General features: G+C 42.5%; 1 protein-coding gene across 3 annotated transcripts in view; it reads left to right on the top strand.

The window, feature by feature from the left end:
• The window catches only part of ABCF1 (ATP binding cassette subfamily F member 1), a 175,824-nt gene that overhangs the window by 135,430 nt on the left and 14,481 nt on the right, over positions 1-25,913 (top strand). For all 3 annotated transcript variants that reach the window (XM_078780068.1, XM_078780061.1, XM_068122175.2), the window contains exons 29-37: positions 1,824-1,972; positions 2,530-2,613; positions 2,818-2,942; positions 10,477-10,589; positions 10,687-10,867; positions 10,995-11,069; positions 12,119-12,189; positions 13,052-13,084; positions 15,787-15,955. In XM_078780068.1, coding sequence (XP_078636194.1) covers positions 1,824-1,972; positions 2,530-2,613; positions 2,818-2,942; positions 10,477-10,589; positions 10,687-10,867; positions 10,995-11,069; positions 12,119-12,189; positions 13,052-13,084; positions 15,787-15,955 — 1,000 coding nt within the window. The remainder of the gene's footprint in view (positions 1-1,823; positions 1,973-2,529; positions 2,614-2,817; positions 2,943-10,476; positions 10,590-10,686; positions 10,868-10,994; positions 11,070-12,118; positions 12,190-13,051; positions 13,085-15,786; positions 15,956-25,913) is intronic.

Here is a 25,913-nt window from a genome sequence, read left to right as displayed (position 1 = left end):
TCCTTCTCCCTTCTTATTACCTCTTCCTTCCACCACCTTTCTCTTCATCTTACCTCTCTCCACTTTTCTCCTGATCCCCCTCATCTTTGTTGTCGTTCATGTCCTATTTTGTGCTTTATCCTTTCCATCTAACCTGGCCTGTTCTTCATCTGCTCTTGTGGACTATTCTGATCCTACCAAGAGCTTGCATCTTTTCCACTATTTGGAAACCTCCCCATGCATCATCTGGGCTGGCTTTTCATGATGCTTATTGGCTGAGACTGCAGGCAGCTTTCTTTCAAAGACTGAGTGGTCTCACTTTTGTTTGCCAGGTGGCAAACATACTGACTGCTCCTGGAACGTTCTTCATAAAGATTTACCCACTTCTGGACTGATGGACTCTTCTTGCTTGATGTTCTCTTGCTTATCTTCTAAGCCCTGGTACTCGGTCAGATTTATGTGTTGAGGCAATAGTTACGAAGCCAATTGTTTTCGGCCTCTAAAGCCAATCCAACAAAAGGCAATCTCTCATTGGTCTGCACATTTATTGTGCATCCGTCTTTAATGAGAGCCATATTCCCTGAGAACAGAAACCATTTCTCTCCTTTTTAAAAAGCTCTGGTGGCATCTGTTCACAACTTTTCCGACAAAACTTTTTGTTCTTCAACTTTTCCTCATCAATTATGGAATCTTAATGGGCACAGCTTGTAACTTGCCACGTCATCATGATGTATTACCTATCATGCTTAGCCAAGAAGGTGTTGGATATGAAGTGACAAGAAGAAGGAACAAGGATCGATGGGGAGCCAAAAGAGAGAAGCAAGGAAGAATGAAGAGTTGGTAAAGCAGGAACATCTGAAAACAAACTGGCGGGTGGTTGGTTTGGCATAATTTGAGATGGCATTGCTTCAGAGAGCAGACAGACGAAAGTGATTGCAGAACAAGGCAAACAAGGTGATAAGTAAGGTATGAGAAAGTGGAAGCCAGAGATGGGGAGATTATGGGACAAATTTAGAGAATATTATATGGGAATAGGTGACCGTATCCCCCTGGTTGTTGTATAGGAGTAGCAAGAGAAAGGGAGGTGTATGGATCTTGCTAAGTTTGTGCACACGGGGGAGAACGTTTCAGATATAGTGTTATGGAATGCGGCAGCAAAGGGAAGAAGGATAGAAGTGAATATGAATCGTTTGATCTTGCCGATTAAGCCTGTTTGGTTTCAGTGCTCCCATCTCCCCCTCTGTTGGTTGGTCACTTTTTTTTGCCATTTTGGAACAATGGGGGAGAGGGGTAGGGGAGGGTGAGGGGAGGTGAGAAGGCAGCTGTGCATTGAGTTGATGAGCTTAAAGAAATGCATATACAGAGTTTAGGAGCTTACAAAAATACAAAAAATACACCTAGAGTTTAGGAGCTTACAAAAAAAAAAATTACACCTAGAGTTTAGGAGCTTACAAAAATACAAAAAATACACCTGCAGAGTTTAGGAGCTTACAAAAATACAAAAAAATACACATACAGAGGCAACAACTAAAGATGCAGTTAAGAACTGCAAATACAATGATCAATTCAATAGGCTCTTATCTGAACAGCCCTCACAAGTCCCACGTCAATTTGGGAATTCTGTCCATGGTATCGTGTTTTTGTCTTCTTTCTGTATTATGGATGAACTTATCCATGAGCCTTGCGACTGCAAAAGGGTAGATGCAACCCTATTAACCCTTTAAGCCAAACATTTAAAGATTGATTAATTTCCAGTATTTTTTTTGCTGATTTTGCATAGCGTTTAGCTGTTTTTATAGCCATACACAAATCCGAATAAAGTGATACCTTTATTACGTTATCAGGTGTATGACGAACTGAGTTTGATCGGTGCTGCAAGTGCAGAGGCACGTGCTCGACGCATCCTTGCTGGCCTTGGGTTTACATCTGAGATGCAAGACCGAGCTACTTGCCGTTTCTCTGGTGGCTGGAGGATGCGAGTCTCACTTGCAAGGTAGCACAATTTACTTGGTCTTTTATTTATTTATTTTACTCTAGTTGGTGATGCTCGCGATATGGATCAAGTTTATCCAAGTGATCAATGTCGCTGGTCAACTGATCAAGTCGCTGATCTGGTCAGTCGCTGATCAAGTCGCTGGTCGCTGATCAAGTGCTGATGCATTTGATGACTTTTCGGTCAACAAATTAATTGATACATGTTAACTTTTTTGCCAGCAATTGTATACCTGACGACCTCATTTTGTAGAGAATTCCCTTAACCCATCAGATAGTGCAAATAAAGTATTTAATTTTCTTTGGGCTTGATTGCATAGGGAATAGGATAAGATTGCAAAGTTTTCACAGTGCGGAGTTGTTTTCTGTCCTTTTGGAGTTCATTGAACTGTCTTGTTACAAATTCCTGCCTTATATTCGCTGCTCAGAAGACAATGGAAAACCACTAAGTTTGTTTATTGTCGAGGAAATAATTTCAGCAGGAACAACTTTCCTGTTAGACAATGGTAATTATCACATTCGGTAGTAGTTTCTTACCCTTTGTGCTGTACGTTCTAGGGCGCTGTTTATGGAACCTACTCTACTTTTGCTTGATGAACCAACCAATCATCTCGACCTGAATGCAGTCATTTGGCTGAACAAGTATGGAAAATAACACTTTCTTAATGAATTTAGCTTTTCATTGCTTATATGCGTTAAATATTTTACGGTAATTATTTTAACCTCATGCTTTGCATATTTAATTTTTTTTTTTAACCAATCACTTAATGGTTATTTAATTGGTTATTATTTTTGCTTCAATGATGACCTGAATACTGTGTAATTAAATTTCTGTTGATGTTGTAGCTACTTGCAAGGATGGAAGAAAACCCTGCTGGTGGTGTCCCACGACCAGGGGTTCTTGGATGATGTCTGCACAGATGTCATCCATCTTTACGAACAGAAACTCTACCACTACCGTGGAAACTACAGTACTTTTATTCACATCACATCTCTTATTCACTCCAGATATCATAACTTGCACCAGCTTTAATGTTTCCTTTCGCAATTTAACATATACAGTGCATTCAGAAAGTATTCAGACCCCTTCACTTTTTTCACATTTTGTTATGTTGCAGCCTTATGCTGAAATCGTTTAAATTCATTTTTTCCCTCATCAATCTACACTCAATACCCCATAATGACAAAGACAAAACTGAATTTTAGAAAGTTTTGCAAATGTATTTTTTTTTAAACTGAAATATCACATTTACGTAAGTATTCAGACCCTTTGCTATAACACTTGAAATTTAGCTCAGGTGCTTCCCATTTCTCTTGATCATCTTTGAGATGTTTCTACACCTTGATTGGAGTCCACCTGTGGTAAATTCAATTGATTGGACATGATTTGGAAAGGCACAGACCTGTCTATATAATGTCTTGCAAGGCCCGCTTGGAGTTTGCAAAAAAGCACCTGAAGGACTCTCAGACTGTGAAACAAGATTCTGTGGGCTTTCATGTGGCTTTCACTGAAGAGAGGCTTCTGTCTGGCCACTCTGCCATAAAGCCCAGATCGGTGGAGTGTTACAGTGATGGTTGTCCTTCTGGAAGTTTCTCCCATCTCCACACAGGATCTCTGGAGCTCAGCCAGAGTGACCTTCGGGGTCTTGAACACCTCTCTTACCAAGGCCCTTCTCCCCCGATTGCTCAGTTTGGCCGGGCGGCCAGCTCTAGGACGAGTCCTGGTTGTTCCAAACTTCTTCCATTTAAGAATTATGGAGGCCACTGTGCTTTTGGGAACCTTCAATGCAGCAGAATTTTTTTTGTCGGCTTCCCTAGATCTGTGCCTCGACACAATCCTATCTCTGAGCTCTGCAGGCAGTTCCTTCGACCTCATGGCTTGGTTTTTGCTCTGATATGCATTGTCAGCTGTGAGACCTTATATAGACAGGTATGTGCCTTTCCAACTCATGTCCAATCAATTGAATTTACCACAGATTGACTCCAATCAAGGTGTAGAAACATCTCAAAGATGATAAAGAGAAATGGGAGGCACCTGAGCTAAATTTCAAGTGTCATAGCAAAGTCTGAATACTTATGTAAATGTGATATTTCAGTTTTTTCTTTTTAATAAATTTGCAAAACTTTCTAAAATCCTGTTTTCTCTTTGTCATTATGGGGTATTGAGTGTAGATTGATGAGGGAAAAAATGAATTTAAACGATTTCAGCATAAGGCTGCAACATAACAAAATGTTAAAAAAGTGAAGGGGTCTGAATACTTTCTGAATGCACTGTACATGTGTGAAACTGCCTCCGTATAGCATATATTTTTGCAATGACCCGTACGGAGGCTTCTGCGTTTTCGTCATCAGAAAAGCATGCCTCAATTTTTGGGAATTGAGGTGCCATTCCGATATGCTGATTCGTTTCTCAACCGTGTAGATTAGTATGAAAGTTATCCGGGTACAAAAGCTTCCTGGTGTGTTACCGTGATCAGATGTCCGCCAGGCAGGAGAACATCAGTAAATACAGAAATAGTGTCCATTGTTGGGGTTTTGCATCGCCGTTCCCTCCTATACTTCATTATTTCCCGTGAAGTTCAAAGACACGATTCTGCTGAACACAAATACAAAACCCGATAATGTCTGTTGGTTTGTGACCATGTCGAGACGAGACCAATAAATCTTAAAGAGGAAAGTTTATGCAGGAGGAGGTGGTGAGAATTGTTAATTCCACCTCTCTTTTTCGAGAACATTACCAATTTACCCTCCCTTGTAGATTAGTCATTAACCCGAGGTGGCATAACATGGGTCCAACCTGTAGACCCGGCATGATTTTTGTTATAATATAACTTTTTCTAGAAATATTTATTTGCATGACCTAAAAGGTGGTGACAAATATTTATGTTGTGTATATATATTTTTTCGTTCAGGTATAAGAGAAATAGGTAATGAATTATTATTATTTATTTTTAAAACACTACCCCGAATTCACATTCGCTGGGTCTGCGAGTCCCGATTTATATTTTTCATTGCTGTGTACATAATTTACTTGTGAATAATTTAGTGAAGGTTTCTAATCCGCAGCACTATTTAGTGAGTCACCTGTGATGTATTCACATCATTTTCAAAGCTTTGTGTGCTTCTTCCTCATTATCTCGTGTGCTTCCTGAGTTTTCTCAACTTCTTATTTATTATTTTATCATGTTTGAAATCACTAGGGCATGCCCGTACTATATCTATATCTAAAATTATATCCCCCCCCTCTATTTACATGAAATGGTTTGGTCCAAAGCGAACGGCTTGCGAGTGGTGACAATCCCCCCCCTCTATTTACATGCAATGGTTTGGTCCAAAGCGAACGGCTTCCGGAGTTTGGTAAAGAAATCGCCATCGCGTGCACAAACGCGCAGGAAAGCGAATGAATCGCAAATTCGTTTTTATTAGTTGTAAAACATAGTTTAACGCCAACATAGTTTGCAAACGTGAAATAAATGAATACGCTCTCAAATGTGCCATCCGAGGCAGAGTGTGCCCGCCACGTTCGGCACACGCGATCGTTCGCTGCTCTCTGATTGGTTGAATCGTTTTTTGGACATAGCTCGGTAAGTAATTGTCCGATTAATATGAAACCTTGAAAAGGCACATCCTCGGGTCCCCAGCAATATACCTGGCAAGTTAAAAGTATATCGGACCCGTGGTTGTCGAGAAACAGCGGTCACAGACAAACGTACAGACAGACAGACAGAGATTACTGGAATTATAGATAGACTAGGGCATGCCCGATTGCCCGTACTATATCTATATCTAAAATTATATCCCCCCCCTCTATTTACATGAAATGGTTTGGTCCAAAGCGAACGGCTTGCGAGTGGTGACAATCCCCCCCCTCTATTTACATGCAATGGTTTGGTCCAAAGCGAACGGCTTCCGGAGTTTGGTAAAGAAATCGCCATCGCGTGCACAAACGCGCAGGAAAGCGAATGAATCGCAAATTCGTTTTTATTAGTTGTAAAACATAGTTTAACGCCAACATAGTTTGCAAACGTGAAATAAATGAATACGCTCTCAAATGTGCCATCCGAGGCAGAGTGTGTCCTCCACGTTCGGCACACGCGATAGCTCGCTGCTCTCTGATTGGTTGAATCGTTTTTTGGACATAGCTCGGTAAGTAATTGTCCGATTAATATGAAACCTTGAAAAGGCACATCCTCGGGTCCCCAGCAATATACCTGGCAAGTTAAAAGTATATCGGACCCGTGGTTGTCGAGAAACAGCGGTCACAGACAAACAAACGTACAGACAGAGATTACTGGAATTATAGATAGATATCAGTGCTTCGATTCCTTTGCAAAATCTAAGCATTTTCTTCTTTCTTTCACATAATTTGCGAATTTACTAATTTTTTTCTTTCGTTTTAAATATCACGTGATCTGTGAGGTTTGTGTGTCTTCTTTTTATGTTGTTCAACCTTTGGTTTTCATCCGTGAGGTGTATCTGTGGTGTTTGGTGATTTATTTGTGGTATTTTACCTTTGCCTGGCATTATAATTACAAATAATGGAAAAAGTCTTTCACAGCCAAAAAAAACAAAACGATGATAACCTTGTAACAAAGCATTTTAAAAATTAATACCAATAATATTAACAACAACAAATAATAGTTGTATAATTTGCTAATAATAATAACACACGTATAATCAATCCCCCACCCCCTATCATGGCCCAAGCATATCTGGATTTGGTGAAAGGTATACCAATGCCCAAATACTACATCAGGTAGGCATGCTACAAGGCCGTGAAGACCAATGAAAATTTGGACCAACGGGCCCACTAGTGTATCAAAAGTCCTGGAAAGGTATAAATGTGGTATTTCGAATTCATTTCTTTTATATGCTGTACGAAATGCTGTAAGAACTGAAAATAATCTTCACAGCCATGAATGTTCAGGTGAAATAAAAAATTTTTTCCAACAAACCGCGTTTTTATTTGCAGGTTTGTTTTGTTACAATTTGGACCAGATGACCTGCAAAATGCATATTTTGACATCAATTTTGCAAAATTTTCTGCTGGAGCTTGCCCCTGGGCCCCCCGAAAAAAAGAGTATTTTTCTTTTCTTTTTTTTTTTGTAATTCTGCAGTTCATGCATGCATTTTTGTGATCTTTATTCATTAGACTTCTATATCACGTATCACTTATCACACTATATCAAGCCTGGTGTTGGCTTAGCGGTTAGGATGCCGGCTTGGGATCCTAGGATCCTGGGTTCGAATCCCGGTCGATCGTTGAATTAACACCAGGGGGGTTGACTCAGCCTGTCATCCTTCCGAGGTCGGCAAATTGAGTACCAGCTTGCTGGGATGAATGATCCCGGTGTGTACCCTGGTTTAGAATAGGTACACCGTATCCCTGCGCATCGTAAGAGGCGACTCAGGATTGGCGCCAGGAAGGGCATCCGGCCGTAAAAACATTGCCTCAAACAGGGAACCATGATTGTCATGGGGCCCGCAATGCTAACCCCCGCTGTTGTGGGGAAAATGGCCTTAAAACGATCATTCATTCATATTCATTCATTCATCACGGTCTTCCTCTTGCTCTCATTCATTCCCCACATCCAATTCTTTTCTATTTTGTCCCTCACCCCTGCTGTTAGCGTGTCTCCCCCTCTCTTTCTACTGTTCTTTTCATTCTGTTATGTCCTGATCAGTTTTGTATTCTAGTTCCTCCACGAGCCTCGACACCCTATACAAACCAAACTAGAAAGGCACTCGGTAGAGCACATACCTCCACCAGCATGCACAGTTTACGTTTTGTATCCCACTGATAGGCCGGACCTGCATCCGGTCCTTGACCAAAATCGAATCAATGTCTTCTTGTCACACCCAACCTCTCCACCAAGTTTCGTCCGAATCTGTCCATAACTTTCATAAAATATCATGCTATATGTCGTTTTTGGACCCATCACTCTCTCAATGGAGAAGAACCACTTGTGATTTGAAAAATTCTCATATCTGGATCCTGATTCGGATCTTCAATGAAATCGAATCAATTTGTTCTTGGAACACACACCCAACCTCTCACCGTTTCGTCCGAAGTTTCGTCCGAATCCTTCCATAACTTTTTGAGATATCCTGCTCACTGACAAACAGACAGGGGTGAAAGAAAACATAGCCTCCTTTCAGCTTCAGTGGTGGAGTTAAAAATAAAATAAAACCGTCATATACCGGCACGTAGAAAAATGAGCATATTTAATATTCATGTATTTTCAAGAAAGATAATCTCACATGTTGAATTTCTAATGATCACCGTGTTGAAAATGGGTTTGAGGCAAATTGTTGCACAGGCATTTGGTATTGCTTTCTTTCATGCTTGCTCACCTGTTTGAAATGTGGTACCTTGAGATGGTGATCCATATGCAGGCTCGAGCACTCTAGCTCATCATAGGTGCTTGGGGCTTATGCTTGGATTGGTATTGCTGCAGGGATGACCATAAGGTCTAAAGGGGGTAAGATAGAATAGACATCTATCTATAATTCCAGTAATCTCTGTGTGTGTGTGTGTCTGTGTGTGTGTATGCGACCGCTGTTTCTCGACAACTACCGGTCCGATGTACTTGAAACTTGCCAGGTATATTGCTGGGGACCCGAGGATGTGCCTTTTCAAGGTTTCATATTAATCGGACAAGTAGTTACCGAGCTATGGCGATTTCTTTACCAAACTCCGCAAGCCGTTCGCTTTGGACCAAACCATTTCATGTAAATAGAGGGGGGGGATTGTCACCGTACTCGCAAGCCGTTCGCTTTGGACCAAACCATTTAATGTAAATAGAGGGGGGGGATTGTCACCGTACTCGCAAGCCGTCCGCTTTGGCTTTGCGAATGGACCAAACCATTTCATGTAAATAGAGGGGGGGGATATATATAGAGGGGGGGGGGGGGATATATATATAGTACGGGCATGCCCTAGTTTAATTAATAAACGTATAGCACAAGTTTTGTTTTCTGTGTGAAATGATAGGTCACGTGTTGAAGAGTGTTCTTGTGGAAATCCAGAGTCCCCACCCCTCCCCATCATTATGTATGTGTCTAAGCTCCTGCTATTCCTGCACCTTAATTCTCCAAATTGTTCCCCTTTGGTATCTATCCAAATGTGCTTTAACCGTATCACCCTTTGGAGCACGGATCAGTGCGGACAGACGGGCCAAAGGGACAAAAGGTTGCTCCGCCCACCAATGAGAAAGAAGCAAGAAGCATCTCTTAGCTACGTCAGCTCGCTGGATTCTATAAACGACAGACCACAACCGTGTGCAATGAGTGGATGGGTTTCATTTCACTAGTTCAATGGTTGTTGTGTGGATAACCGTGGTTGTAAGACACCAAGTCAGATGGGTGAGTGGTGAAACTAAGCGTCGGCACTGTGAGGGTGAATCCAGACTGGAGTGAGGCATGGAGTCAGGACCAGTTCCTTATCCTTGAGACAGCATGTGAGAAAACTCAGCACAACCCAACAAAAGCAGAGTGGGAATCTGGACCAGACTATGGCACATCCTGTCACAACCGAGTCCACCACCACCCGTTGCAACCACAACTAGCATGCGCAAGCATTGTGCACAGACAAGTTTCTTTTCGGTCTTGTCATCTTTTTGCTGTCTCCTATTTGTGAAGGCGTGGGCCATAATGCACCGGGTATTCCGATGGGATTATTCATGGGCGCAAGGGTTATAGTCCTTGTGGAATTCTGTCCATCATAGTATTGTTTCTCTGTCCTCCCTTCCCCTCTTTAATAAACCTCGTTTTCATTGTTAAAATGTTGGTTTGGTGCACAGTCCAGAATTGGGAATGTTAAACAGCAGAGCGAGTTAAGCCGCGGCTGTTGGGAATTGGCGCGAAAACTCCTCATTTAGGAGGATACAAACACAATGGTTTGCCGAGGGTCTCACTTGGCCCCGATCCTTTTGAACCGACGAACAAATCACAGGCAGTAGGCTCGTTGGCGTTACTGTTACTTCGAAAAGCGAAGTAACGATCTTTTGGCCTTTCCCAGCGGGCGACGTACAGTCCCAAGGACTGCTCGTCACTCGATTGGTGATCGACCCGGTGGTAGATTTGACTGTATCCACCCACATCACCGTTGCAATATTATCATGTGTGAACATCAAATTACCTGTTCATTCAAAAGAGACTGGTGATTACAACAAATAGCAATGTAATTACACGATGTACTTATTTTAAGAGCACTATGCAAGTGAAGGGATCATCTTTGCTTTGATTATTTACCTATTGATTTTTGTCTTTTTGCACTTGTTTTTTGTACTCTGTCAAAGCGCCTTTGGGCTTCTTGAAAAGCGCTATATAAAATAAATGTATTATTATTATTATTATTATTACATTGTACCAATCTGAAAATGTTGTTGTAGGTTCATAGTTTTGTCCACTTTGACTTCTTCTTCTGCTCGTTTCCTATTTATCTAACCTTGTTGCTTGTGCAATTCCATGTGCTACACTTTTTTGATCTTTCTCTTTGTGTAGTAACTTTTAAGAAGATGTACAAACAAAAGCAAGCTGAGCTGTTGAAGCTCTATGAAAAGCAGGAGAAACGCATGAAGGAGCTCAAGTCTGGAGGCAAGTCCTGCAAACAAGCGGTGAGGACATCTATTGGAATGTTTTTGTTTAACACCAAATGTTAGGCATAATGCTGAATTTCTTCACCTTAAAATGAATTTTATCTGTCTCATTCAGGAGCGGCAGGTACGCGATACGCTGACACGCAAACAGCAAAAGGGGAAGGGCTTTGCCGGAAATAAGGATGTAATAGATCAAGGCGCACGGGCAGAGCTGATTAAACGTCCACGTGAATACACTGTTCGTTTCACCTTTCCTGACCCTCCCTCTCTCAATCCACCCATCCTTGGCCTCCATGGTAATTTTGTGTGCAACAATTGCCTGACTATATTCTGTACAATAAATTGCCGTTAAATTCAACTTCAAATTGCAATGAAGTAACTTTCTGATTAACGCCATTTAACCAATTATTCTGTTAACCCTAGGTGTTGAATTTGGATACAAAGGACAACCACTTCTCTTTAAAAACCTTGACTTTGGGGTTGACTTGCAATCAAGAAGTAAGTTCATGTTCCATGACTTTCTTAAATATCTGTTTGGCCAAATTGTTGTTGTATGCCAGTAGACTGTTGATGATGGTTTGTGGTTCTTTATTTTTTGTTCCGTTTATTTTAACACCTCGTCCATTCGAGATTTACACACTAGGTCATGTCCTGCTTTTTTTGCTTCACAATTGGTTTGTATCCTGCCCTGTATCACATATCGCACTTTGTAGAGAAGAATTTCTCAAGTGTTTTTCCTTCTCCACCTGGAAAGACAAGTGCAACTTGTGCAAATTTCTGATCATTCTCACAAAAAACATTTTGTGTTCATTCACCATAAGTCAGGCTGGCAGTATGGCCTAGCCAAGAGAATACACACACTCACCTCTAAGCTGTCAAGCTTGGGTTCGAATCTCAGCCCAGCTATAAAAGAACAAGACCGAAAGTCTAACAGAGGCTTAGCTGGGCTTGTAAAATATGATAAACCACAAACACACATTATTAGCTTTTTAAACAGTCGCTAATGCTGCTTATAACATTAAACAAAGAAATTTGGAGGAATCCAGACATCTGTGAGGTAAGTTTTACTTACAGAACTGAGAGAAAATCTGCTGTGATCTAGATTATACCCCACCAGGGTTGGGGACGTACTGTTTTGTTGGAAGATCCGTAACGCCGATGCTTTCGATATTTCATGGTCATTTTAACAATCGGTTTGTTTGTGTTTCACACTGAATGAAAACCGTAAAGGTAGAGCATGGCGATTGTGATATATGACAGTTTCGATGATATGTTCAGCATGAACGGCGTATAAATAAAAATGGCGGTGTGTGGAGATTCAGCCACTGTAATGACATCAGACGTAATCACATCACACTGTCATGTGACCAGATCCTCAGCTCTGATTGGTATACGTTTGAGAGGACGTACATACATACATAAAAACGGACAAACACTGTTCAAGAAGGCTTTACCCAATGGGCTACGCCATAAAAATTGCTTCATGAAAATGCGTACACAATTTCCTCCATCTACATTTGACATTTTATTGTTGTCTTTCATTCCAGTATCCATCGTGGGACCGAATGGAGTTGGAAAAACGACCTTATTGCAGCTCCTTACAGAAAAACTTACCCCAGTGAGTAAAACTGGAATTTGGAGATAATTTGATTTTTCAATTTTATGGCTGACTAGCTGAAAGCACCCGGCATTGCCCGGGTTCTTTTTGAATGAATTTACTACTATAATTCAGCTTTTACTCACGGCCGTAGAAGATTGACTACTATAATTCAGCTCAGCTTTTAATTGTGAAATGGGCCCAGCCCGGCCGATGCGGCCTCGACCGGCCTCACCACCTAGCCTATAACCTTCCCGGGGCCCATCCCGACATTTTTGGTTCTTTTTGAATGAATTTACTACTATAATTCAGCTTTTACTCGCGGCCGTAGAAGAATGACTACTATAATTCAGCTCAGCTTTTAATTGTGAAATGGGCCCAGCTCGACCGACGTGGCCTCGACCGGCCTCACCACTTAACCTATAACCTTCCCGGGGCCCGTCCCGACATTTTTGGTTCTTTTTGAATGAATTTACTACTATAATTCAGCTTTTACTCGTGGCCGTAGAAGATTGACTACGATAATTCAGCTCAGCTTTTAATTGCGAAATGGGCCCGACCCGGCTGAAGCGGCCTTAGCCGGCCTCGCCACCTAGCCTAAAACCTTCCCGGGGCCCATCCCGACATTTTTTGTATTGGAGGTTTCCTCCTATCTTTCACCGTTCAGAAGATTAGCTTGCGCAGACAAACAAACAAAAACTTTCTTTTATAATATAGAGAGATAACTGCAATCACCAACAAAGTAAGATGAGAAGAGAAAAATCTAATTAAATGAACTGGGGGAAACAATGCTCACCTGAGAAAAAAAAATGAAAGAATATTTACTTGGAGTTGTCATCGACGAGTTCACAAGAAGTGTTTTCATTGTTTTTTTTATTTGCAGCTTCACGGAGAAATGAGGAAAAACCATCGCTTGGTGAGATTTTCATTTTTGCTTTCGTTTTCCCTCATTATGTTTCTTGAGAGTCTCTGCAGCCTTTTATTTTTGTTTATAGCTTATGACCACAAAAGGTGATTCAGATTTTAAAATTGACCAAGGAAAATAATTGTATCAAGACATCTTTAAAGTGTGAGTATATATACTGTCTACTGTGTGTGTGTGTGTGTGTGTGTGTGTGTGTGTGTGTGTGTGTGTGTGTGTGTGTGTGTGTGTGTGTGTGTGTGTGTGTGTGTGTGTGTGTGTGTCAGTGTCTGTGTGTCAGTGTCTGTGTGTCAGTGTCTGTGTGTCAGTGTCTGTGTGTCAGTGTCTGTGTGTCAGTGTCTGTGTGTCAGTGTCTGTGTGTCAGTGTCTGTGTGTCAGTGTCTGTGTGTCAGTGTCTGTGTGTCAGTGTCTGTGTGTCAGTGTCTGTGTGTCAGTGTCTGTGTGTCAGTGTCTGTGTGTCAGTGTCTGTGTGTCAGTGTCTGTGTGTCAGTGTCTGTGTGTCAGTGTCTGTGTGTCAGTGTCTGTGTGTCAGTGTCTGTGTGTCAGTGTCTGTGTGTCAGTGTCTGTGTGTCAGTGTCTGTGTGTCAGTGTCTGTGTGTCAGTGTCTGTGTGTCAGTGTCTGTGTGTCAGTGTCTGTGTGTCAGTGTCTGTGTGTCAGTGTCTGTGTGTCAGTGTCTGTGTGTCAGTGTCTGTGTGTCAGTGTCTGTGTGTCAGTGTCTGTGTGTCAGTGTCTGTGTGTCAGTGTCTGTGTGTCAGTGTCTGTGTGTCAGTGTCTGTGTGTCAGTGTCTGTGTGTCAGTGTCTGTGTGTCAGTGTCTGTGTGTCAGTGTCTGTGTGTCAGTGTCTGTGTGTCAGTGTCTGTGTGTCAGTGTCTGTGTGTCAGTGTCTGTGTGTCAGTGTCTGTGTGTCAGTGTCTGTGTGTCAGTGTCTGTGTGTCAGTGTCTGTGTGTCAGTGTCTGTGTGTCAGTGTCTGTGTGTCAGTGTCTGTGTGTCAGTGTCTGTGTGTCAGTGTCTGTGTGTCAGTGTCTGTGTGTCAGTGTCAGTGTGTCAGTGTCAGTGTGTCAGTGTCTGTGTGTCAGTGTCTGTGTGTCAGTGTCTGTGTGTCAGTGTCTGTGTGTCAGTGTGTCAGTGTGTCAGTGTCATTCAGAAAGTATTCAAACACCTTCACTTTTTTCACATTTTGTTATGTTGCAGCCTTATGCTGAAATCGTTTAAATTCATTTTTTCCCTCATCAATCTTCACTCAATAACCCATAATGGCAAAGAGAAAACAGGATTTTCGAAAGTTTTGCAAATTTAATAAAAAGAAAAAACTGAAATATCACATTGACATAAGTATTCATACCCTTTGCTATGACACTTGAAATTTAGCTCAGGTGCCTCCCATTTCTCTTGATCAGGTCTCAGGTCTCACAGCGGGTCTCAGGTCTCACTCACAGGTCTCACAGCAGACAATGCATATCAGAGCAAACACCAAGCCATGAGGTCGAAGGAACTGCCTGCAGAGCTCAGAGACAGGATTGTGTCGAGGCACAGATCTGGGGAAGCCTACAAAAACATTTCTGCTGCATTGAAGGTTCCCAAGAGCACAGTGGCCTCCATAATTCTTAAATGGAAGAAGTTTGGAACAACCAGGACTCTTCCTAGAGCTGGCCGCCCGGCCAAACTGAACAATCTGGGGAGAAGGGCTTTATGGCAGAGTGGCCAGACGGAAGCCTCTCCTCAGTGAAAGACACATGAAAGCCCGCTTGGAGTTTGCAAAAAAAAGCACCTAAAGGACTCTCAGACTGAGAAACAAGATTATGTGGTCTGATGAAACCAAGATTGAACTGTTTGGCTTCCGTCGGGCCATTCTGCCATAAAGCCCAGATCGGTGGAGTGTTGCAGTGATGGTTGTCCTTCTGGAAGTTTCTCCCATCTCCACACAGGATCTCTGGAGCTCAGCCAGAGTGACCATCGGGTTCTTGGTCACCTCTCTTACCAAGGCCCTTCTCCCCTGATTGCTCAGTTTGGCCGGGCGGCCAGCTCCAGGAAGAGTCCTGGTTGTTCCAAACTTTTTCCATTTAAGAATTATGGAGACCACTGTGCTCTTGGGAACCTTCAATGCAGCAGAAATGTTTTTGTAGGCTTCCCCAGATCTGTGCCTCGACACAATCCTGTCTCTGAGCTCTGCAGGCAGTTCCTTCGACCGCGTGGCTTGGTTTTTGCTCTGATATGCATTGTCAGCTGTGAGACCTTATATAGACAGGTGTGTGCCTTTCCAAATCATGTCCAATCAATTTAATTTACCACAGGTGGACTCCAATCAAGGTGTAGAAACATCTCAAAGATGATCAAGAGAAATGGGAGGCACCTGACCTAAATTTCAAGTGTCATAGCAAAGGGTCTGAATACTTATGTCAATGTGATATTCCAGTTTTTTCTTTTGAGTAAATTTGCAAAACTTTCTAAAATCCTGTTTTCTCTTTGTCATTATGCGGTATTGAGTGCAGATTGATGAGGGAAAAAATGAAATTAAACGATTTCAGCATAAGGCTGCAACATAACAAAATGTGAAACAAGTGAAGGGGTCTGAATACTTTCTGAATGCACTGTATATTTCCTGATTATTTTTATCGTCCAACTCATCTGATTTATTTTAGTCGTTTTTTCGCTGTACCCCTAACCTCCTTGACCTCTCCTTATTCCTTCAACTAGAAACTGGGCTACTTCAACCAGCAGTATGCAGAACAGTTGGAAATGAAAGAAACGCCAATAGAGTACCTGCAACGATGTTTTAATCTGCCCTACCAAGATGCTCGAAAATGTTTGGGAAGATTTGGATTGGAGAGCCATGCACACACCCTCCTCATTGCAAAGTTGTCTGGTGATTATATAGTCTGTCTTCCCCGACGCCCACCCATCCTCACCCTCTTCTTCCCACCACTCCTCAACCTTCCCAAATCTCTCCGACATAGCCACATGTATTGTATCCTCCACTCCACCACCATTGGCTCTCATTTCCCCACCTCTGACTCTCATCTCCACCCCTCTGCCCCAGATTCTCGTCTGGCCCCATACCCCAGACGAGTGTCCTGTCCTGTCTCTCCCCTCTGGGCTCTCGTCTCGTCTCCTGTCGTCTCCCCCCGACTCTAGTCTTGTCTTACCCCTAACTCCCGTCTCATCTCCCCTCTGTCCCCTACTCTGGTTTCATTTCTCCCGCCCTGACTCTCATCTCGTTTCTCGTACATGGATTTACCGATCTTGTTCAAACTTGGCACACAGATAATGAAAGATGGCCGACTGGTGACCATTTCATTACTTAATCGTGTCCCCAACCATTTGTTGGACATGCATGGACTGATTTTGTTCAAACTTGGTACAAAGACAATACATACATATGCAGAAGATTTTGTTTTGTAATCCAACCAAAGTAATACTGAGTATATCTTGTAAATCTTGTAAATAATGGCTAGCCCTTTAACTTTGTACAGCAAAATTACTAAAACCACAGAGGCTATGACATTTATGTCTTTTCTCCTTGTTTTTTTTTTTTTTTTTTTTTTTGTATACTGAATCGAGGCTCGTGAAAGAGCTAACATTTATTTCACAAACAAATCAACCAGACAAACAAAATATACAAAAACAGGGAGTGGAAGACAAGATGGGGAGAGAAGGGGAAGCACACAACCACAACATTTGAGAGCAGGGAGAAGTGTGGGAGGGAGAGGGCTTGGGGGGAGGAGGCGTGGGAAGGGGGGGGGGGGGTATAAAACACAAGGGTATTGAAATTAGCGGGGGTTGAAAAGATCAAGGTTTTGGATGGGGGAGGATAAGAGATGGTGGTGAACAGCTGTTTTAAAGACCTGGAGGGTGGAGTGGGATTGGAGAGAGTGAGGGAGTTTGTTCCAGAGGCGGGAGAAAAGAGGAATGAAGGAGTGAAGGTGAGCAGAAAGTCTTGATTTTGGCAGTTTAACCATAAGAGGGTTGCAGGCAGATCTTGTGCGACCTGTAGGAATATTTGGGGGACAGAGCCCAGAGAGAGCTGGGGGGGAAAGGCCAGAGAGGAGTCGGTAGAAGACTGAAAGACCACCAACCGGCCTGGTGGTCTTTGAGTGAAAGGCCCTTGGAGTTAACTTCATCGCGGGAGATTCCAATGATTCTGAACGCTTTGGTTTCAACAGCGTGAAGACGAGCTAGGTGTGAGGCAGGAGCACCAGACCAGAGGGGAGAGCAGTATTCCATAGAGCTGCGGATGAAAGCCTTGTATGTGGTGAGGAGCTCAGGTGTGCCAAGGAAGGACTTTGCACGACGGAGGATGCCCAGTCGGTGACTGGCTTTGGAAGCCAGATTTGAAATGTGGTTTTCCCAGGAAAGATCATGGCAAATAGTGAGACCCAAAAGCTTGAGTGACAGAACTTCTTGGAGAGGATTATTCAGAAAGTGGATGGGAGGGTTGTCCAGTCGGTCTTTTCGGAGAGACATCGTAAGAGTGTGAGATTTATCAGGATTTAAAGACATGTTCCATTTGTTTGCCCAGTCTGTGATTTTGTCCAGGTCTGCAGAGAGTGAGGAGGCTGCAGACTGCCGATCTGAGGGATGAGGAATGGAGCGACAGAGAGTAGAGTCGTCAGCAAAGAGATAGAGAGGATTTTCAAGAGAGTCAGAGAGATCATTGATGAAGACCAGAAAAAGCACAGGGCCCAGTACACTACCTTGGGGAACTCCAGCCTGAACAGGAAGAGGAGATGAGAGAAACCCATTCAGGGCCACACGTTGACTACGACCAGAGAGGACGTCCGCCAGCCATGCGTGGAGATTTCCATGGATACCAAAGGAGGAGAGTTTGGTGAGCAGAGCAGGGTGCCAGACCGTATCGAAGGCACGTGAAATGTCAAGGGAGACAGCTCTAATTTCCTGTTTGGCGTTGAGGACCTCCATCCATTGTTGAGAAAGCAGAAGCAGCATGTCCAGAGTAGAGTGACCAGGTCTGAAACCAAATTGATGATCAGAGATCAAGCCATTGGAGAAGAGGAAAGATTTCATATCTGAAACAATGATGGATTCCATGACTTTGCTGATAATTGGGAGAAGGCTGATTGGTCTGTAGTTGCTAGGATCTGTTTTTGCACCTTTTTGTGCAAAGCGGTGATGTTGGCTGATTTCCAAGCAGATGGCAGATGACCTTGAGCAAAAGAGAGGGTGAAGAGAACAGAAAGAGGGAGTGAAAGAGCGGAAGAACATGATTTTAGGACCCGTGGGCTGATGCCGTCAGGACCAGTTGCAGAATCAGAGTCGAGGGTTGACAGAAACTTTTCCACCTTGTCAGGAGGAAAGGACACAGAGTCCAGGAGCGACTGGGTACGGTGGGTACAGAGAGGGATGGGTTTGTGACACAAGATTTAGAGGCAAACACAGAATTGAGGCAATCAGCTTTTTCACGTGCGGAGTCAGCCGTGTAGCCGTTTGAGGTGAGGGAGGGGATGGAGGGGGAACAAACACCAGAAGCAGATTTGACCAGACGCCACCAGGATTTGGAAGAGGGAGACAGATAAGAGAGTTCGGGCTTGAGAACGGTGAGATATTGTTTCCTGGCTCTCCTGAGGGTGGACACACACTTGTTTCGGGCTTTGTGAAAGGAAATGAGATTTCCTTCCGTTGGATTTGCTTTCCAGGAGACGAAAGCAAGTTGTTTCTGGGCAACAGCCTCACCACAAGAATCCGTGTACCATGGACGGGAGGAAGGGTATGACAACTGAAGACTAGATGGGATAAATCTGTGCATGAGAGAGAGCAATTTACTTTGAAAGAATTCCCAGGATGAGTTGATGTCAGAGGCGGTCGAGATGGGAGACCAGTCCAGATGATTGATGGCTGCTTGAAGACCGTGCCAGTTGGCCTGAGTGAAATGCCAGACTCATCGACGCTGAGGAGGCTCTCTGAGAATGGTCAGAGAGATGTCCACTTTAACAAGCACATGATCAGATGAGCCGATTGGAGCAGAAGAAGAGCAGCAGACATTTTCAGGGAAGTTAGTCATAACCAAGTCCAGAAGAGAAGATGCTCTGTTGACTGAGATCCGGGTCGGGAAATTGACAGATTGTGTCAGTCCCAGTGAGTCACAGAAGTCCTTTGCTGAAGAGCCATGGCTGGTGAGAGAGGTACCCACACCCAGCCAACTGGCATGGTGACAATTGAAATCACCACATATGAGGAAGAGAGAGTTGGGATGGGTAGATAGAAGTTGGTCCATATTATCAGACAGCGAGATGTAGATGGAGTCATCACTGTTTGGTGGATGGTACAACACACATATGAACAAAAGGTGGGAGCGAAGGGGAAGCCGTAGCCAAAGGTATTCCTGGGGGTGAGGTGGAGAGAGGGCAGTGGAGGGCAAGTGAGGAAGAGAGTCTTTTTATAAAGATAGCAACCCCACCTCCAGGACGAGGCTCAGGTCTATCATACCGGAGGAGGAAGTAACCTGGGAGAGATACCAAGGCATCAGAGACATCATGAAGGAGGAAAGTTTCTGTTAAGCAGATCACATCTGGTTTGTCAGAAGCAACCTGTATGGAGAGTTCAGTCAAGTTTGAGTGAAGGCCCCGGATGTTTGAGGTCCATACCGTTAATGAAGAGGAAGGGGGAGCATCGGGTACAGAACAGGGGGGGGGGGGGAGGGGTAGGGTAAGATGTGGAAGAGGAGGAAGAGGTGGAAGAGGTAGGGAGAGCTGTTGAAGGTGTGTCAGAGATTTCAGAGAATTCAGAATAGCTTGGAGAAAGGGAAGAATGGGGCGGACAAAAGGTTTGATGGAGATTGGGTGAGGCACAGTGAGGTGTTATTTGAGGAGGGGGAAGAGCGTGGCAGAAGGTTGGGGGAGATGAAGGTGAAAGTTGGTAGGGGGAAGAAGCAGGGAGGATGCTTTGAGGAGGAGGGGTGAGAGGGGAGTCTAGGAGGGGAGGAGCGAGGGAGAGGCTCGGAGGGGAGGGGTGTGAGGGGAGTTTAGGAGGGAGGGGAGGGAAGGGGCAAGGGGGGAGGATTTGGAGGGGAGGGGTGATGGGGAAGTTTTGGAGGGGAGGGGGGATGGGGAAGTTTTGGAGGGAAGGGGGGGATGGGGAAGATTTGGAGGGGAGGGGTGAGATTGGATTTTGAAAAGTGTACGATTCATGGGAAACGAACATTTTTTGCAAAATGAGTTTGAGACCTTCGAGTCAAAAATACGTTTGAGGACGCTGAAGGAGGGGTGGAGTTCTGGAGAGTTTTATGGAATGTAGAAAAGAGGAACTGGAAGAGATGGTATTATTATTATTTTTTGGAATGAATAGATTTGGTGAGCAAGACGAAAGCATCCTTTTGTAGGAGAAGAAGAAAAAGGTGTTATAATATATGAGAGAAAATAGTTGTTCAGGGGAGAGATTAAACATTTCTAACCACGTGATCGCGTGATCACGAACAACGTGAACGAAGAACGAACGAACAAATGAGAACAACAAATAAACGAATAAGACCTGAGAAGGAAAAAAAATTGGGGGTTTTTTTTTTTTGAGTAGAGATATTAAACAAGGAGGTATGGGGTGAACGACTGGGACGAAACAGAGAACGAAAATAATTGCAGCGCATTCGACGAACCGCTGAGAGAAAAACAAAACCACAAGGTCGGAGACGGTACGGTAGCCTAAGCCTACGAGTACTAGGCCTCAGAATACTCGATACGCATTAACCGACGATTGTGTATACATGTACGAAAAATTAGCACCGAAAATTTTCCTAAAGACACGCTATAGGTACACACACCGAAAGATCGATACAGTCTCGACAAAAACACAATTGTGAAAGATTACTTAGCTTCGAAAGCATGAGCGCATGGAACAGCTTCGAAAAGACGTGACCTCGCCGTGATCTCGCCCAATTTATATAAATTCGAGGCTCATGGAAGAATTAGAACACAGAATGGATGAGGATGCAAGGAGTAAAAAGAACAGTGGAAAGAGGGGGGGGGGGGGGTGGCAAACTAACGGCAAGGTTGAGGTACAAAATAGAGGGAGACTTGGACGAATGAGGGATATAGGGAATTAGGGGTAGGAAAGACGCATGTAGTGGACAAGATGGATACAGAAGCAAACCCTCAGGAAAGAAAAACTGTAAATTTGTAAAGTGGTCAGCTTGGGGAGGTTTAATGGCACAATGTTCTGAGATGAGGCTATGTGATTAAAGGAAGGATGATTGTTAAGAAGAGGAGAAAAAATTATGGTTTTGGATGCCTGATGATCTGATATGCCAGAATGTCCTTTCAGATATATATTGAGGTGTGGATATATATATATATATATATATATATATATATATATATATATATATATATATATATATATATATATATATATACTGTATATATATATATATATATATATATATATATATATATATATATATTATATATATATGTATGTATGTGTATGTATGTATGTGTATGTGTATGTATGTATATGTATATGTATGTATATGTATGTATATGTATGTATATGTATGTATATGTATGTATATGTATGTATATGTATGTATATGTATGTATATGTATGTATATGTATGTATATGTATATATATGTATATATATATGTATATATATGTATATATATGTATATATATGTATGTATGTACAGTCACGTGAAAAAGTAAGTACACCCTATGTAACGTTTTGACTTTTTCAACATATTTCGACATACAGCTATTTGATCTTCATTTCAACAATATTGATCGATAAAGGTGATATAATATAACAAATATCATGAAACATTTACATTTTGTAGTCCATTGTATAATTTAAATAAACAAATGCAAATTTCGCATGTGGAAAAAGTAAGTACACCCTTGGCTCCAATAGGTGGTATTGCCCCCTTTGGCAGAAACACCTTTTAAGTAGGCGTTTCTTATAACTGTCTACCAGTCTCTGACATCGACTGGGAGAAATTTTTGCCCACTCCTCCATGCAGAATTCTTTCTGCTGTGCAATGTTTGAGGGGTTTCTTGCATGCACAGCTCGTTTCAAATCCTCCCACAACATCTTGATGGGATTTAGATCCGGGCTTTGACTTCGCCATTCCAGAACCCTCCATTTCTTTCTTTTCAGCCATTCCTTGGTGGATTTACTGGTATGTTTAGGGTCATTGTCATGTTGCAAGGTTCACCTTCGGTTGAGCTTCAACTTTCTGACAGATGGCCTCACATTATACTCAAGCACCCTCTGGTACAATGAAGAATTCATAGTGGATTATATGATGGTGAGCTGCCCAGGCCCTGATGCAGCAGAGCTGCCCCAAACCATAATATTTCCACCACCATGCTTTACAGTTGGTATCAGGTTCTTGTGGTCAAATGCTGTCTTTGGTTTTTGCCAAACATGTCTTCTGGTACTGTGGCCAAATAGCTCTACCTTTGACTCATCTGTCCAGAGCACATTGTTCCAGAAGTGCTGGTCTTTGCCGAGGTGTTCATTGGCAAACTTTAGTCTTGCCCTGATGTTCTTTCTGGACAGCAAAGGTTTCCTCCTGGCACACCTCCCATGTATTTCAAATTTGTGCAGCCTCTTTCTAATGGTAGACTTGTGCACTTTGACATCAACAGTGGCAAGAGCTACCTGTAAGTCCCGTGATGACATTCTGGGGTTCTTCGAGACTTCTTTCAGCATCTTGTGGTCTGCTCTCAGGCTGAACTTGCTGGGGCGGCCTGGCCTGAACAAGTTGGCAGTTGTTTGGAATCCTCTCCACTTGTCGATGATCTTCTGGACAGTCGAATGATTGATTTCAAATTGTTTGGAGATCTTTTGAAATCCCTTCCCAGACTCGTAGGCATCTATAACCTTCTTTCTGAAGACCTCAGAGAGCTCTTTTGATCTAGGCATGGTGATGCCACACACTTCAACAACAAAGAGCAAACCAAACTAAATGTCTGAGGTTTTATAAATAAGACAGGCTCCTCCAAGATCCTCTCTAACGATGTTCTAATGATTTGCACCTGAGCTGGTGCACCTGATTCTAATTTTAGGTATTTGAAGTGGTGATAAATGTAAGGGTGTACTTACTTTTTCCACTTGCGAAATTTGCATTTATGTTTATTTAAATTATACAATGGACTACAAAATGTAAATGTTTCATGATATTTGTTATATTATATCACCTTTATCTATCAATATTGTTGAAATGAAGATCAAATAGCTGTATGTTGAAATATGTTGAAAAAGTCAAAACTTTACATGGGGTGTACTTACTTTTTCATGTGACTGTGTATATCTATATTATAATAGCCGTAGATGATTCTGTCTGTCTGTCTGTCTATCTGTTGGGTGTCTGTCCGGGGTGTGGCTTACTCGGTTTGCAGAGTAGCTCCACCCATAGCTCCACCCATTCTGGGAGTGGCTATAAACAAATATCCACCATTTTATTAACTCGCATAGCTTTGAGTCCTGTTTTGTAGGCCCGTGGTGTCTTGCTCTCCCCCAGTTTTATTTCAAATCAAATTCGATAAATCATTTCATTTTTCTCAGTCGCTAACATAGTTTTAGACTCGGTTGAAAAAAAACGGGAAGAAAATCCGATGAAAGTTGCCGTTTATAGAACGAAATGAATTCTCAAAGGCCTGTAACTTCAAGGCCATTGAGTCTCTCTCACGCCTTTATCTCCAATCTAACTCACCATATGATTTCATTTTTATCGATGGTTTTACTTTTAGACTCGGTGTCAGCAATAATTGAGAACAATCCACACACGCGGGAAAATGCAGAGATATATTTTTTAAAATCGCGTCATGGTGTATCATACACCGCCCAACATGACACCGCCGGCAATGTGTCGATATATATTAAAAATTCGCTTTTGCTTTTCCGTTATGATATATTACTATTTCGTTTGATGATAGTCGTCACAAAAACGTCAACAATGATGCCGACATATATTTCTTCGTTTTTATTTCATTCAACATATTAGCCGGAAGTAAAATATGTTTCAGGAAATTACCGAGAGATATTTCTTCGTTTTTTTTATTAGTTATGTGCGCATACACTTTAAATAGGTTTATTTGAAATCTTTAATTTTCCACAAACATTCCACACACGCGGGAAAATGCAGAGATATATTTTTTAAAATCGCGTCATGGTGTATCATACACCGCCCAACATGACACCGACGGCAATGTGTCGATATCTATTTTAAATTCGATATATCATTTCATTTTTCACAGTCGCTAACATAGTTTTAGACTCGGTTGAAAAAAAACGAGAAGAAAATCCGATGAAAGTTGCCGTTTATAGAACGAAATGAATTCTCAAATGCCTGTAACTTCAAGGCCATTGAGTCTCTCTCACGCCTTTATCTCCAATATAACTCACCATATGATTTCATTTTTATCGATGGTTTTAGAGTCGGTGTCAGCAATAATTGAGAACATTCCACACACGCGGGAAAATGCAGATATATTTTTTAAAATCGCGTCATGGTGTATCATACACCGCCTAACATGACACCGACGGCAACGTGTCGATACATATTAAAAATTCGATATATCATTTCATTTTTCACAGTCGCTAACATAGTTTTCGACTCGGTTGAAAAAAAACGGGAAGGAAATCCAATGAAAGTTGCCGTTTATAGAACGAAATGAATTCTCAAACGCCTGTAACTTCAACTTCAAGGCCATTGAGTCTCTCTCACGCCTTTATCTCCAATCTAACTCACCATATGATTTCATTTTTATCGATGGTTTTGGACTCGGTGTCAGCAATAATTGAGAACATTCCACACACGCGGGAAAATGCAGAGATATATTTTTAAAAATCGCGTCATGGTGTATCATACACCGCCCAACATGACACCGACGGCAACGTGTCGATATATATTAAAAATTCGCTTTTGCTTTTCCGTTAAGATATATTACTTTTTCGTTTGATGACAGTCGTCACAAAAACGTCAACAATGATGCCGACATATATTTCTTCGTTTTTATTTAATTCAACATTATTAGCCGGAAGTAAAATATGTTTCAGGAAATTACCGAGAGATATTTCTTCGTTTTTTAAAATTAGTTATGTGCGAATACACTTTAAATAGGTTTATTTGAAATCTTTAATTTTCCACAATATAATTTACTTGCCATTTATCATTTGATGATTACGAGACAAATTCCTCTTGAGGATCGTGACAATTCATGCGCTGCGTGGAAACTTCTATTTCCAAAATGAATGAGACGATCGATGAAGAACGCAGACTTGAACAGGATGCAGCAAGAAAACGAATGAGACGGGCGAACGAGTCCATCGACGAACGTCAATGCAAACTTGCGGGGTCACCCGTGGGAATCCCACGGGCATGGATGTGTGTGACATTTCGACATATTGAGTTAGATGCTGCACATTCATTTTTTACAAAATGGTTACTGGCAAGTCATCAGATCCAGAAATGGTGTAAAAACCACCGTTTAGAGGCCATTTTTCCCCGCAAAGCGGGGGTTGGCCTTTTCGGGGACCGTGGTAGTTGTTGTTTTTTTGTCCCCTTTTTGAAGCAATGTTTTACGGCCGGATGCCCTTCCTGACGCCAACCCTTTTTGCCGCCTTCAACGACAAACAGGGAATTACCAGTGAACTGGTACTCAATTAGCCGACCTCGGAAGGATGACAGGCTGAGTCAACCCCCCTGGCATTAATTCGGCGATCGACCGAGATTCGAACCCAGGATCCTAAGCCGGCACCCTAGCCGCTAGCCCAACACCAGAAATGGTGTCATGAACACAATTTATTTACGCACAAGCACAAAAGCAAGACGGGCCGATTTCCGATTCCGACGGGCCGACGGGCGAGACG

This window comes from Myxine glutinosa, chromosome 1 (assembly GCF_964187855.1).
Source record: "Myxine glutinosa chromosome 1, kmMyxGlut1.1, whole genome shotgun sequence".
In the NCBI taxonomy this organism is placed as follows: domain Eukaryota; kingdom Metazoa; phylum Chordata; class Myxini; order Myxiniformes; family Myxinidae; genus Myxine; species Myxine glutinosa.
The sequence above is the reverse complement of the archived record's forward strand: the minus strand, read 5'-3'. Positions and strand labels throughout refer to the sequence as shown.